Raw genomic sequence first — 15,645 nt, 5'->3', positions numbered from 1 at the left:
ACACAAACGCATTTGTTCAGTAGCACACTTAAACATGCAGACACACATGCACAAAAACTCTTAAACACGAACACACACCAAATCTGCCTCGTCCAGGAGATAAAACACTGTCAAAACTCATTTTGCCTCCTATTATTGTCAGAAAGCTTTCCAGGAAGACAAAGTAAAGGTAATTTTTTTTCCTCTTTATTTCTCACTAATAAGACAAAAGTATTTCTTAACCGATTAATTGGTGGTATAATCTATAGATTGCTGGATTACTAAACTAATCGTTAGCTGCAGCCCTAAAGTGGAATCCATAGTTCTTTTTCTACATAGTCTGTAGACTCATGCTCTGGTTGTTTGCAGATTTCTGCTTAACAAATGTTGTAAGAAAGAGAAAAGGAGTTGCATCCAACTGTGGACCATGTTTTTAGCCTCGTTTCGAGCAGGGTTCATATATTTGGTGTCACTCAGAGGGCCCGTGGCTACAAAGGCCAGTGGAAGCTGTGAGGTGGCAAGGTGTTGAAAATGAGGTGTACAGCCACTCCATGGAGTTGTGATATCTGCTATCAGCCCTCAGGCTGGGAAACCAGGCACCTTTTTTTTTTTTTTATAGGCCTAATCCCTCATCTTATCCCTCCTGTCTCCTTCATGCTACTGTCGGGTGTGCTCTGTGTTCAGCGGCTAAAAGGTGTAAATGCAAGTACATACATAGATTCAGACATGTGGTTTCATATTCACACATGGCCTCTATCAGAGTGTACTCGGCCACAAGTGTGGCGGATGTGTGAAAAGCAGCTTAATTAGGTGGGGATTGAAATGCGTACTTGGTAAGTACAGGGTGACTTAGTCATAAGAAATTGCTTTTAATGAAATAGTGATTGGAACACCTTTTTAATTATGTTGCGGTCTGCAGTTAACAGGGGAAGCCTCGTGCTTCTGCTTGGAAGGTGGAGAGCAGTTTGAGGGCAGACCCGTCATTGTTTGGTAGTATAATGTGGATCAGGCCACGTCCACACGCACCAGCGCACCAACACCCTGCCTTCTAGTTGACCCCAGAGGCTACACCTTAACCTTTGACCTCGATCACATGAATGATGGCGTCTGGCGTCTGTATGTTGTGTTTCGGTCCCCGGGGAAGCGAGTGGGTCTACAGAAGGCAGATGTGCGCGCTTGTCTCTGTGCATGTTTCTCTCTGAAATGTAGACAAAATATGGAAGTTCTCGACTAGAGATGTCATCATTTCCACAGCATCGGAGCTGAAGTTTAAATGACGGCGGAGTGATTTGTATTGTAAACTTTGGAGATTTTACGAGACATGCTGTGTCTTCATTAGCAGCCGCGTAAGCTGGAGCAGCACAGAAACCCCCGTCACTGTTGATTGTTTTGAAAAGGAGCATCAGCTACAGTAAATGCATTCATTTGAAGGGCATATGAGTTGCAGATTGCTAAGGCTTCTTTATAATCTAGCAGTGTCACCTGCACAGTCATTTTATATCTGCTTCTTACTCATCTAACCAGTGACCTTGTGGTAAGGAAATGTAAGAAAATATCCTGCAACTGATGTTGTCGTCATCAGCGCCGACGCTTTCTGCGCCGTTTTTGTCAACGTTGGTTCAGAAAACAGCAACAGGACCTGTCGTCAGCAGGCTTAACTTTTCAGTAGTGCTGGGTTTCCTTTGAAGGAGTTTTTTTTTTTTCCTTCGCCACTATGATTTCATGTTGCAATTGCAATTAAGACTGTATATATTCATTATATTTATAGTTACATGAGCTTCACCTCCTTAAAATGCCACAAAAAAAAACATGTTGTGAGGGCAGGGAGCTAAATCTACAAATCATCTGCCTTGGATGATTTGGGTTTTGTTTTATATCTGGTGCTTTTTGTGTGCGTGTTGCAACACTTCTAATCATGTTATCTAGAAAAGCTGCTCTAAGTGCCTTTTCCTGACCACAGATATCACTCTCCATCAGTATTATGTGAGAAATTTTTTAGCTCTTGTGTATATATAACGTGACGCCGCTCGGCTTGATAAGATGCACCACCTTCGTCTGGTGTTGCAGTACTTCTCTGCTGAAAGCAGCCACTTCTTCTTCTGCTGAACTTTGTCACTTCCTTCTAGGGATGCTTGAAAACAAGCAGGTCTGAAATGTCAACGAACAGCAAAAAATTTACATAACAGTTTATGCGGCCTGCAAATATCACTCGTTGAAGGGCATATAGTCTAAAAAATGTCTCCTTTTTAGAATCAGGACTTGAAATTGCTATAAAAATGGAGTCTTCTTACTACATGTGTTTCCAAGGACTGGAGAAGTTTGAGGAACAGAAAATGCAACTTTCCTCTTGCTTGATTTGTCGTATCAGATACATGCCTGAGCAACAGAGCAAAAAGCATGTATGTGTTTTTGGATGTGCGTTTTCAGTCGAGCACACACCGAGGCCGTGTCGGGGTGTGCATTTCGTGTCTCTTCTGAGCCTTCGGGTGTTGACGTGTTTCTTTTTTTTCGTTCCTTCCTCAGCACTGTTTGGACTGTCAGTCACAGCTGTCAAACACATCCCCGTCTGAACGGCAGGCGGAGTTCACACTCTCTCAATCAGCCCCCCGTTGCGTGTGCATGTGTCGATGTGTGTTAACGTGCGCTCGCGTGCTAGCACGCGGAGGCGGGTGGTGGTCCTCTATTCATAGTAACTGCCAACCCTCTCTGTCACAAATACCTCATATGTCATGCTACCTGTCAGAGAAGGATGGGAGACAACCGCCCCGTTTCCCCACCACGCTCCACCCAGAGGTTAATTTTATTCGAGAGGAATTACAGATGTGTTGTTCAGAGTAATAATTCATCAAGAAAAGCACCCCCCAAATAAAATGTTGATGCCAGCTGCAGACTGGGGGGAGGTTTAATATTTTTTTTTTTATTTCAGAGAAGCTGCAACCAGCAATTATGGTGTTTGATGAATCAATTTAACTTATTGGCTCTAAAGTTGCATTAGAGAGTCATTTGATGGGAGTGGATGAATGGTTTTCTGTTCTTGTAGCATTTCGATTTGCATCGAATAAAGTGACTCAAATACTTGATTCAATCAGATTTTTAGGTTTCATGTCTTGACGTCAGCTGTCTCTTGTCTACATTTGACAAACGTGCATGCTTTTGTCTTAGCGATGGTCGCTATGACTTGTGTGCATATGTTGTGCGGAGGAGGCCCGAGGGGAGGTTTAGCGAGGAGTTTCACTCTGCGTCTTAAGTCGTGTCTGCTGCTGGTTAGAGGTTCTGGGTTTTAATAAGCTACCACAAGAATACGGTCTGCCACCTTGTCTCTGCTCCTGTGTTCACCCTCTGAGAAATTAAAGTGTCAGTCTGGTGTCAGTTTGTGAATATTTGTGGCCATCTGTGTGCACTCCCAGTCAGCCTGAATCACAAAGAGGTGCTTTTGGGAATTAGTAATATAAACAAATGATATTGGCAGTATTGGGGAAAAACCTTTTTTCATTTTTTTTTTTCCTTCTTCCTTTCGGTACGGTTTTGCTCCAAACACTATTAAGAACAATTCGTTTGGTGAACCTCACTGGAAAGGTGAAGCTTGACAGTCTTTGGTTTGCAAAGCTGCATAAGAACGGAAATACCCAAACTATTCTGTCACGTTCCCTTCAGCATCCTAGATTAATGCATGCGTTGGTTCAGGCAAACAAACAGGTGACATGACAGAAGGGAGCACTCCTCTAACTTTGTGCTCCTCAGATTTTTCTCTGTCAAAAACTTTCAGCCGGTAGCTATCTGCTGTGCTGTCAGGACCCTCATTCTGTCACTCACAAGCCAGTGAAGCCAACAGACGGCGCAAAGCGAGATGCTTCTGGTAGTCTGGTAGTAGAAAATGCAATAGAAAAGAAATGCTGATGTCAGACTCGGTGTATTTTTGATACTGAGAATGTGCGGTTGTATTAAGTCGGCCTTTATCTTGAGAAAAAACCCACAATTGTGGTAAACTACACATCAACTGTGCATGCAGTTGTAGTTAAAATGTGGCTGTGCATTATTTAATATATACAGAGGGGGTGGGGGTGGGAGGAGAGTGCAGCAAATTAAGAGGAAGAAGTGTGGGGTGGACCTTTTTGTTTGTGATTTTTCTCCCAGTGATAACACCATAAAATTCCAAATCTGAAAACAAACTGCCCTTAAAACTTGATTACAAAAATCTTTTTTTTTTTCCCTTCTAAAAATATCAGTGTCAAGTCTATGCTACAATTTTGAAATCAGGGCTGTGGTTAATATACATCATCTTTGACTCATCTGTCTTTACTTTCCACTTAGAAGGATTTAGACTGTAAGAAATTCTGACAGTATGATGAAGTGTGTTTAGATTGTCTTTGTTTAAAAAAAGTCCGAAAGAGTTTGAGTTAACCAAAAAGAATAAAAAACCCACAAACACCATCAAATTCTCAAGTTTGGAGAACCAAAAATAGGAAGCGGTGGGCATTTGCTTTCTTGAAAATTCATTTGTCTCTCAAAAACGTTGGCAAATAAATGACCAGAATTGCCTCACAGACGTGTCACAATACCTGAAATTTAGAAGTCTGTGACAGTAGGGTTGCACACTTCTCAGTACCCACAAAAACCTGCATGTAATCCTAAATTAATTTTATTTAAAATATTAATTTCATAGATTTATGAGAAGACGGACCGAAATGTTAGGGTGGTTGCTGTGTAGCCTGCTATCGTTACTGTGAGGTATAAAGTTAGTTATATTATGTTCGCTTGAGCATTTGGATAACCTTAGCTACTGCAAAATTTAGCCTATAGAACGTAGCTGATTTCACAAAGTCTGTGGCAAACAAATTGGAAACCACTTTCTTCTTCCTACAATACTAAACTGAAAACCCAAGTCCCATAACATTTTCAGATTTTGTGTCCTGACTAACTCCATGCCTGCTTAGCATGATTATCGCTCATCCTCTGTCTGTCTTTTCAAAATATGGAATTAAAAACATTAAAAACATTCTCTTATTGTACTTATCTTTAATTGATTATTACTGAATTACATATACATACAGACCAAGACTCAAAAGGCACCAATAGTACACCTTTGTAAGCTGACAGAGACATCACTCATGCTTTCCATTGGAACTCCAGAGTAAGGGCATAGCCGTGCACTGCACACTTGTAAATAGACTCACTGTCCCTGCTCATATCTATTCACTGCCCTTGGCACACTAACCCATAACTAACCATGCCAAGGTAAGCTACTAGCAAGTTGGCTTAGCATTTTAATGGGCCTATCAGGTTCCTAATAGGATATGGCCACAATACAAAGGGCCATTACAGGGTTTATAAACACACATGTAAAAGACTGAAAAAGGGGAGGAAACAGGGAAAATATTGGTGCTTGCAGCAAGTGGGAACCAAATGATTGAGGAGGATAAAAGTTTGGCTTTAATAAGTGAGTTTTAAGACAAATTTAGAAAGGAGAGCCACATGTGGAAGGAAAGGTGACATAACAAAACATGGGTTTGAGTTTGCAGCACATTTAAAGGGGTTACAACAGATACATGATAAAGCCAAAACAGACTTTTTTTGCACTGTTGCTTTGAAATTCTCGGATTGTCTTGAGTTATGAATCACATGCAGCCCTGTCTCTTACAGAGTTGCGCTTTCGTCACTTCCTAAAAACCCAATTTCAGGGTGGGGGTTTTCCTGCTGGAGCAGCAATGACTAAAAGACAGCCCCGGGTCACAAAATCTTTGTTGGTTGGTTGTCAACTTTCCTTCATCGTTTTTGCCCTAACAAGCATTTGCTAGTATGACCTCACTCCTTCCTGGTTAACTGTATCTCCTCCACCGCATCCACCTTCAGTGACGGCTTAATGAGGTTTTATTCTTTTCTTGTTTTCTTCTTCTAAGGCTACCAACCTACCTGTTGCGGCTGGCTATTTAGCAGTAACTCAACTTTCAAATGTCCCATTTAAACTGCTTATGAAACCCTGTGTCTCGTCATGTTCATAGGAAAGTGTTAGAGGAGGAGGAAGAAATCAGACAAAATTCTTACTCATTCCTTAGGTCATGAAGTCCAAAGGAAAAGATGAGACATATTTTTATGTTTAGTAACTTGTTGTCTAGCACCCCAAGGAGATGCAAAGTGCATTAAAATGCTGGCGCAAAGTGAGGCAAATCAGCTGAACAGGAGTGATGAACGCAGTGAAGCATGCAACATTAATAAGTGAATGAAAACTATTCAAGAAAGGCTCAAGTGTAGCTAAAAATCTCATCTCCGTGCACTCCGAGGATTCGCTTTTGATGGGGTTCAGGTTGCTTTTTGTGCTACCCTTGAGTCACCAAAGCGCGAACTGAACTTTGATGAACTTTGGCACGCAACGAGACATCTGACTGTAGGCAAGCCTACCCGAAAACTGCAGCTGCAACAGTCAGCATGCCTTTCTTTTGCCATTGCAGCTCTACCTTTTGTGGTTTCCTGTGCTAGGTCTTTTCTTGTTGGTGTTTTGTGTCTCGAGTCTGTGGAGGTGAATGGAAATGTGGACTGTGGTTTTTCACAGAACTTGCTAACTCTTTAACAATTGACCGCCTTGATCTCTGTGCTCTACTTTGCAGTAAAATCAGTCTTGCCATCCGCAATGTTTGCATATAACCCCAATGAAGAATCAGAATGTGCGAGATTAGAGATCAGTGCGTATTGTAAATTCTGTCTATAATCAATTTTGCAGGCTTTACTTTCATTTGATAGTAGTGAATTCAATACACACACACAAAAAAACTAAGTGCAGACATAGAAAAGAAAGGAAGCAGTCTTTATTTTCTTCTTCCATCCACCTCTAAATCCTTAAATTTGATCTCCTCACCCTGTTTCCTCTATGCACCATCCTCTCGGTGTTGCTCGCCTCTCCTGTAATCTCCCCTACACTTTCCCCGTATTGTTCCTTCCTCGCTCGGTCCCTGCTTTCAGTGGTTCGGGTGAGGTTTGGAAGCAGGGGGAGAGAACAGAGAGCCGTCTGGAATCCATTAGCTTGTTGAGGCATCAGTGTTTCACTGTGGGAACCTTATTGATTGCCCTCCTTTATAATTATTCCACCTCCACTCGCTCCGTCTGTCTCTGGCACAGATCATGCTTTCAGTTTCTCTCCCGTTCTCCTGGCCTTCATCCCCTCTTCCCCTTGCCTTTTTTTTGTTTTGTTTTTTCGTGCTATTTTTATCCATCTTTTTGTGGCATCAAGACTACTTTTCTAAAAGTTGCGCCCAAGGTTTGCATGCTAAAACCCCTAACCAGTTGAGTGACACAGTATCTCTGTGTTTACTGATGCTATCTACGATGTAGTGACATACTTACAGGCAGCATGCAAAGCTACCACATCCTACACGAGAATGAAAATCCTAATCAACTTTAAAATAAATAAATAAATAAATAAATTTCTTCGTAGAGGCACTGGGCACTTTTATATAACCACCTTTTAATAACTTAATATGTAGATCTGCAGACATAAGCCCTTAAACCCAGCCAGTTTTGTGATAGCAGGTATGTGTATGTTTGAAGGTTTGACCAACCATTTGCCTTTCAGACTCATTCTCGTGTGTGACGGTGAACCGATTCTTTCTTTTTGGGTTAATGTCCGACAAAATGGGATATTTTAACGATGGGTCCTTGGTCTGTGTGAAATTTATTTTGCAGATTCTGATTCTTGGGGTTTAAATTTAAATAAAACTTCAGCCTTGAGTCAATAAATAGAAAACCGACACTGTTTTCAAGCTCTTATTTCACCGAGCTGTGCACAAAACTCTGATGCTTCCAAACCGCTCTATTACAGTATAACTGTCGAGCTAACCGGCCTCCGTTGAGATCACTTGATTCGCTGGTAATTAAGCCACACATTATAAAGAGCGTGCAGCGTTTTTCATTTGAGAAACTGTTCAGAGAATATTGGAGCCTTTTGTGTGGAAGAAAACAAAAAAAGTGTAATTTCCTGACCACCGACACCCGCTCTTGTAAAACAGAAGGTGGTCTGAATGTTGGATTCTTACTTAATTGTATTTTTTTACTTTATTTTTTTGCCACCCACTATTTTTTGATTTAGCGCTTGTAATTTTGACGATTTCACGCTGCTTCACATCCAAACCCTTATTACGATCGTTTAGAGGCTTCATCCAACCCGAGTACACAGGATCCGAGTCGTAATGGTCAGTCTCAGACAAATGGCTTTTCTTTGTGCTCCCACTGAGGTTGTAAGGTGTAGGTGCAATCAAGCACACGTATCCATGCCGACTGTTTCTACCGTACTGTGCAAAAGTCTTGGGCCCCTTTTTTTCCTTTTCCCTTTCCTTCCTTTTTTCTAAAGCATGTTTTTGAGCGATACCCCTAGGCTTTCTCTACATCTGTCAAAGCTTTTCTTTGGATCTTGGCTGCTTTTTCAGTCCAGTCCTTATAGCTGACTAATTCCAACCAGTAGTGTAATGTTAACATACTTAACTCTGACCTGTTTAATCAGAGTTTAATTAGAGAAGCGCACCGAACTCGACAGACAAACCAGTGTTGTGTCTACAACTTGGCAAAGAAGTCTTTTTAAATTGTGTCTTCAGATACAGCCTGTCACAAAACCACATCATTTGTTCCCCTTTTTTACATGTTTTCATTGGTTAGCAGTGACTTATTACCCTAAAGAGATTTTGTTCCTTGCAGATTTGTTTCTTTTTTTCAGTCCTGAGGAGAATAGTGAAACAGTTTCTCTGTATTGCGTGTAAAAGGCTCGACGTGTTGCTCTACAAGCATAAAAGAAATAAGTTGACCATAAAACCGTCACACTCAGCTGAGATATGTTGTAACTTTACACCCCATCGTCGTACATGTGGTTGTTTGCGGTAGTTTCCTTGCTACATCTATTACTAAGAGTTTGAGTATGACTCAGTGACAGTATATTGATTCATCAGTTTTCCAGCACACTGAATTTGACTTCAAGTCAGCTTTCAACATTTGGGGCAGAAACTTTAGTGATTGGTAGCGTGTGACGTCTTCATAGTCACGGAAATTTGAGGACTTTAAAGTCGGGTCATGAACCTTAAGCCGAGGGCGAAAAATGGTTACCTGACTGATCCTGTAATCTTCTTCTTTTGTTGCGTTTGGGTTTAAACTGTGCAGAGCAGCCCTCTCAGCACAAACTCACGTCACTTTGTTCCGTTTGGGTAGAATAAACGATCTATCCATCCCAGTCATGATTCACCCAACAGTTTGAGTTAAATTCAGGCTTTTGTATCATGACGAATGTTTGCAAAATCACCTCGGCTCGAGAATAAATATACAATTCACAAATTCTTCCTTCTCTGGTCACCATGCTGTCTTCTGTTAATGGACATTGTTTTAGGCACACACACCTTAAAAGCTTGGACTGTGCCCTTAGTTTATTTATGATGAACTGTATGCGTTTTAATTAGCGAGTTTAGCTGCTGCCTACCAACCAGCCCCTGCTGGGTCCTCAAAGCGCCATTTATTTGCTTCTCCTGTTATTCTATCAGAGGACCTGCTGACTGAACTGCAACCACAGCGTCTTACACGGCTGCTACCCACAGCAGGCCCTGCTCTGCTTTCAGAGTTTATCCACATAGAACCTGCAACAGGACAGGATAATGTAAATGTGGAGCACAAAAACATTTTAATAACAAAGGACTGAACTGAGTTTTGCTCACTGTCAGACAAAGGTAGATGTAGCAGTTGTAGTAGAGGTTTGATATTCTTTCATGCTTTTAAATCAGAGGGTTAAGCACTTCCTCCATGTTTGTTCTGTTTCTCTTTTCTTATTACGGATGTTTTGAGTTGGTGTGTAATAGAGTAATGACTCCATACATGGAGGGAGGGGAAATCATCAATCAATCAACCAAACGAGTCAGTCCAGCTCTTGTTTCATTATGGTCCTTGGCTGACTCACATTAACTAAGCACGTTTACCTTCTCTGCTTATTTGTATCGTTTCCCTGAAGAATCAATGAACCGTCAGTATAACGGAGACCTTTTTAACCTGAGGAGTGCCGTGCCACGGAGCGGTCTTTCTTTACAAAATTGCAGGCAGAATGTCAGTGGGTTCAGCTAAAATGCTTTTCGATCTGTATTTTTGCACACTCTGAATACTTTAGAATAATTTGCATTCACAGGAGAAATTAAAAAGATCAGTTTTCTTGTTGAAATTCACGCTTTTGCTGTTAATTCAGAAATACCAATGAAGTAATTAAATTGCTGCAGTACCAGTATTTAAAAATGAGAATTTCTGTCCCCGTGGTTTGTAATTTTTAAATCGCTGCAATATGCCTTCAGCACCAGTGCATTGGAGGCACTGCCAAAAAATTCATCAAGTCAATGTTCTTGTTCAGGTTTTACAATTTAGATTTGCAAACACAAAGCCAGAAATCTGCTTTTGTATTATCGTGTGTGTGTGTGTGTGTGTGTGTGTGTGTGTGTTGGGTTTTTTTTCTTTTGTTTTTGTTTTTTTTGTCTTTGGGGTGTGTGTTGTGAAGATCCTATTGATAGCAAGGCTAAATTAATGTGTTGTTTTAAGATTATAGCTTATAGTCACACAGATAAATATGGTTAGGGCTTCTCTGAGCACCATTTAAAATCTCTGTAATCTCAAACCCTTCACACCTGTTTGAGTGCGTCGGCTATTGAAGAACCGTCGTTTGTTCAGCTGCTGAACTTGAGTTTCTGAAATTCAGTAGTAATACTAAATATACCGATTAGCTGATCTGAACCCAGTGGGGGTTTTTTCCCATTGATGTTCAACGTGTCTCAACACGACGGCAATTAGTTTGAACAAAATTCATTTGCTTTAAGTCGTGTTTTCACGGCAAACAAGCGGCGCGACGTTTGGCACAGACTCTGTTTGAACACGCTGCCATTACACGCTGCCAAGGCCACGCTGCTTTTTATGTGCGTTTGTACATGTGCTGTTTTTTTGGGTTTTTTTTGCCATGCACTGTTTACTGTGCGTGTGTTCGTGGTTGATAACCAACCCACTCATGTTTTCTTCTCACTTTGTGTCTTTGCAGGAAGTTCGGGGAGCGCCCTCAGCCACAGCGCCTAACAAGGTGAGTGTGCACACGCACTCGTGGTCCCTTTAGAGCTTGTTTTCTTGTCATAGTGCTGGGTTTTGTGTGTTCCTTTGTTTATGTATGCCGTTGTGTTCTTGTGAACACCTATTCTACGGACCCGCCCCTCCCCAAGGTATTTGCTACCTTTTTTTGTTTGTTTGTTTTCTAGATTTGATTTTGTTTTGATTATTACTATTTTGGACACATTCTCAAAAGAATGAAAGTATAGAGACCCTCTGAAGTAACCCTAATATGTGGCTTACTAATACCACTCTGGGATTACCAATAAAAAAGAAACCTTTGCAATAAAAAAACATCAAAAACTACACAGTTTTTTTCCCACCCTGTCGTTTAACTCCACGCCCCTCCCCTTTTTTCTTAAAAACATAAGCTTAAAGCTACTTCAAATCACTTCACCCAAACCTAGTGTTGGGTGATTACATTAGTGGGTGGATATCAGCTGCAAGGCTCTAAAGTTATTAAGTGATTTATTTCTCTTTTCTTTTTTACTTAGACTGTTAGTTCTGCTTATTTATCCAGTTTTTTTTCTTTTCTTTCTTTAGCCTGTTTTCTCTTGTTAGATCATGATTATGATTGGTCCGTGTAGCCACTACACCCACACACACACACGACACACGCACATTACCTTCAAAGCGTGCAGAAGTCCAAGCATGAACTTTGTACACGCGCTGGTGCACGCCCATACCCGTCTGTTTTGTACATTGAGGGCACATGTGTAACTGTGGCGTTGCAGAAACAGTTTAAAATGAAACTCATCATGTGACAGTGTCAACTTGATGCATCGGTGGGGATGTTAGTTAAAAAACCTCCTTAGTTGACAAACTGTCACTATTAACATGAACGATTCTCGACATTGTCCACCGGCACATCCCCAACTGACACCATGTGAATAATAAATACCTCGCTTTTTTCTTTAACAGGAACTTTTTTGTTTTTAACTACGATTTCCACGCCTAATTTTTACAAGCGTTTTAATAATTTTATATTCACCAGCAGGTTTGCCACATAAAATCTGTTGAGGCAGCGAGGAGCTCATTTCAGGCTGTGATTTCCAGAAGCGGAGAAATGCGTCTATAACAACCGCTGCAATGTTGTTGTTGATACAATAGCGTACGACATGTGCAGCTTTACTGTGGAGTCCTGCACAGCTGCTTTCTGTTGACCCCAGCTTTGCTGTATTACCTCATTTTTGTTCTGCTATTGATCGCTCATTACTTAGATCTCTGCAGACTCGCCTCCTTTGGGACTGTTTTAATGTGCGTGTGTTGAAATGAACCGTGCTATTTTTGCCGTTGTTTGTGGAGAAACATGCTAGAGAAGCAATAAATAACCCTTTCTGAGGCCTCACGGTCCGAATGTGCGCTCTCTGCGCTGTACTCGTCTTACTGTGTGTAGCTTTTTTGACGAGCCGTACTGCAAGTTTTTGATTATTGAGTTCTTCTTAAGTTTGCTCCAAGTTACTTGGAGTAACATTTGGGTGAATCCAGACCGTTGATGGATGATGTGGGTTGCTTTTTAGGGATTGTGTGTGTGCGCGCACGCACTTGTTTGCTTATTGGTGTTTGCTGTTCTGAATAACAAAGACTGTGTGTGCGTGCGTGCGTGCGTGCGTGCGTGCGTGCGTGTCACTCGGCTTTTGCGCGTGGCACTCAGCGGGGAAAATGAGGGGGTTGCGTGTTGCTTGGAACAGCCGAGCGTGGTTTTGGAAAAAGGGGCCCCTGCACCTTTTGATGTGTCCCCCTCTTTATTCATGTGCTGCCAGTCCGCTGGCTCGCACTGGCCCTTCGATTCGTCTGATGGTTTTTGATGGCCAGAAATATGACCGACACAAAACACTCTTTAACAAACAGCCGAAAGGCACAACAGAGCTCGTTTAGTTCATGTGACTATGGTTATGGTCTTTGTTGGCCTGTCAATCTGCCGTAGAGTCTTCGCGTCCGCAGGTTTTCTTTGGGTGCTGCTCTAAAATTTTGCAGCATCCCGCAGGAGCTTTTTATGGCAGCTGAACCTCCAGGTCCTAGAGGTTCACACTGTCAGGGAGGCTACTCGACTGGAACAAACACTTCTAGGGTTCAGACACATCCGCTTGCACAAATTTACACAAACGGACTCAACATGAGAATACAGGCTGGGTTGCCAAGTTTACTGGCAACTAATTTACTGTTTGTTTGGTTTTTTTTAAATAACAAGCAAAGCAACAGAAAATGGATCCATTTACACATTCAGTCTAAAAAGTATAAATTTGCTAATATAAAAATTTGGAAATTAGTCATAAGGGATTACAGTCTAATGGGCACGTAGAGTTTGACTTAAAGGACTTTAAAACCAATACTGATTTTGATATTTGGTGATTTTAACAATTCAAGATATAGGCCAATATGTTTATTTTCTTTCAGACACACAAAAACAAAAGCAGTTTCCCTAACATTTTTGCCATTCATCAGTTATAAATGCTGATACCAGCATATCTGCAGGAACTGTATTGTCAATAGCATAAATGAGCCATTTCAAACTGTTAATTACAGCTACAACTAGAAGAAAAAGCAGGTATTTATTTATTTCACTTCTCTGGTCACAGTGGGTTGATCTGGCTGTTTGATTGTATGTTTTAGGATCAGATTACACCTGCCATATCATATATGGGCGATCGTGGCTCAAGAGTTGGGAGTTCGCCTTGTAATCGGAAGGTTGCCGGTTCGAGCCCCGGCTTGGACAGTCTCGGTCGTTGTGTCCTTGGGCAAGACACTTCACCCGTAGCCTACTGGTGGTGGTCAGAGGGCCCGGTGGCGCCAGTGTCCGGCAGCCTCGCCTCTGTCAGTGCGCCCCAGGGTGGCTGTGGCTACAATGTGGCTTGCCATCACCAGTGTGTGAATGGGTGGATGACTGGACGTGTAAAGCGCTTTGGGGTCCTTAGGGACTATTAAAAGCGCTATATAAATACAGGCCATTTACCATTTACCACTGCAATATTCTCCTGAGTGATCGGTGACGCTACTTAAGCAACGACACCAGTGCTGTTTTAATTCGGATTCTGTTTGCGTATTTTAATTTTCTCACGTTTTGTCATTGATGCAGAAATGTCAAAGCGGAGGATTTACTCTGTTTACCGTGTAGCAAATGATCAGAGCTGAGATGAGTGCAAGCTGTAGCAATATCCCACAGTTGTCAGCAATTTTCCATTTGTGTGTGTGTGTGTGTGTGTGTGTGTGTGTGTGTGTGTGCACGTGAGCTTACACGGCTCATCCGGAGGTCAGACATCAAACAGTGAGGGGTGTGTGTGTGTGTGAAGGCCACGTCTCCTAGCCTTGTAAAAGGAGGCTAAAGTGGCTGATTGTTAATGCTTTAACCCAAAGCCCCACACTACAATTGTGTGTAATCTACCTTTTGTGATGCACAAGGTGCAAACTAATTACTGTCTGATCATCTTAATTGAGCTGTTTCACCGCGCATGTGTGTATTAATGGGGCCCCGCCCCTCTGCTCTTCGTGTGCGTGTGTTTGAGTGTGTTCACAGGGGGTCCTATGACAGTGCTGCTCGGCTGAAGACGCTGTGGCAGATGTACGGGGCAGATGCCTGTCTGCTCTGCTGCATCTGTAGCCTGACTTAACCTCACCCCTCCTTTCTCTCTCTCTCTCCCCCACACACACACACACACACACACACACACACACACACACATCGCCTGCTGTTAAAGATATGCCTCTTTTTATAAATCTGTCTGGCACATTTTTGTCTCACCTCTCAAGCGTCTCGTCTTTTGTTTCGTATGTTCCGATTTTTCTTTTGCCCGATCTCCTCCCCTCACGTTTTATTTCTGACCTCCCTCCTTCTTTTCACTCGCTGTCACAGACTGCCTTTTAGCACATTTTTTGGACCTAAATAAAGCTCGTCAGAAATTAAACCTGCAGCTCAGATGCTGTTACTTTTCTGTGTGAGTGTGTGATGTAGACTCTTATCTGTGGTTATTGGTTTTATTACATGTGGGCGTACTCGGTTTAAATGAAGTGACCCTCGTTTCCTGTCTCTGCATGAATGAAGGGCTGATTTATTATTTATTTATTTATTTTTACCCCCAGTTTTGTTTTTTAATCCCTCAAATACAAATGAACACAGTGTAATGTTTTGAAATTTGGTCTTACTCGTATTTTGATTTGCACTGGAATTTCGTGCATCTGCTGCGTGCTAGTCTTGCACAGGAAGTAGAGCTGATTCTGGTCACAGTCTCTCTCACTTCTCCTTCCGTCTCCAGCGCTCAGTCTGTGTGGCGTGCGTGCGCTCGTGTTTCACTCTGTATAAGCTACAAATGATTACTCAAGACGGCCCTGTCGTGTTAGGGTGAATGTGTTAGATCAAAGCCGCGTCTTTGTCGATATCGATGCGAGACGTACGAATAAGAGTCATTTAAGAGACGGGAATCTCGTTACTCTCCTGCTGCCACCTGCATTTTCTAGCACGAAAAAGATTTTGGAAGCATGTCCCGTTTCCATTGTCTTTATTATTAATACACACATGGGCATAACTGTTTGTGTATAAAAGAAAAAAAATATATTTCTGGCACCTCTGTTTGGAAC

The 15,645-nt window shown here is 41.9% G+C and overlaps 1 protein-coding gene across 1 annotated transcript in view; it reads left to right on the top strand.

Moving 5' to 3' along the window:
- The window catches only part of rbpjb (recombination signal binding protein for immunoglobulin kappa J region b), a 52,826-nt gene that overhangs the window by 19,186 nt on the left and 17,995 nt on the right, over positions 1-15,645 (top strand). The window contains exon 2 of the mRNA XM_026162163.2: positions 11,012-11,050. Coding sequence (XP_026017948.1) covers positions 11,012-11,050 — 39 coding nt within the window. The remainder of the gene's footprint in view (positions 1-11,011; positions 11,051-15,645) is intronic.

Source organism: Astatotilapia calliptera, chromosome 3, assembly GCF_964374335.1.
Source record: "Astatotilapia calliptera chromosome 3, fAstCal68.1, whole genome shotgun sequence".
Classification (NCBI taxonomy): domain Eukaryota; kingdom Metazoa; phylum Chordata; class Actinopteri; order Cichliformes; family Cichlidae; genus Astatotilapia; species Astatotilapia calliptera.
Note: the sequence above shows the minus strand (reverse complement) of the source record. Positions and strands in the feature narration are given on the sequence as shown.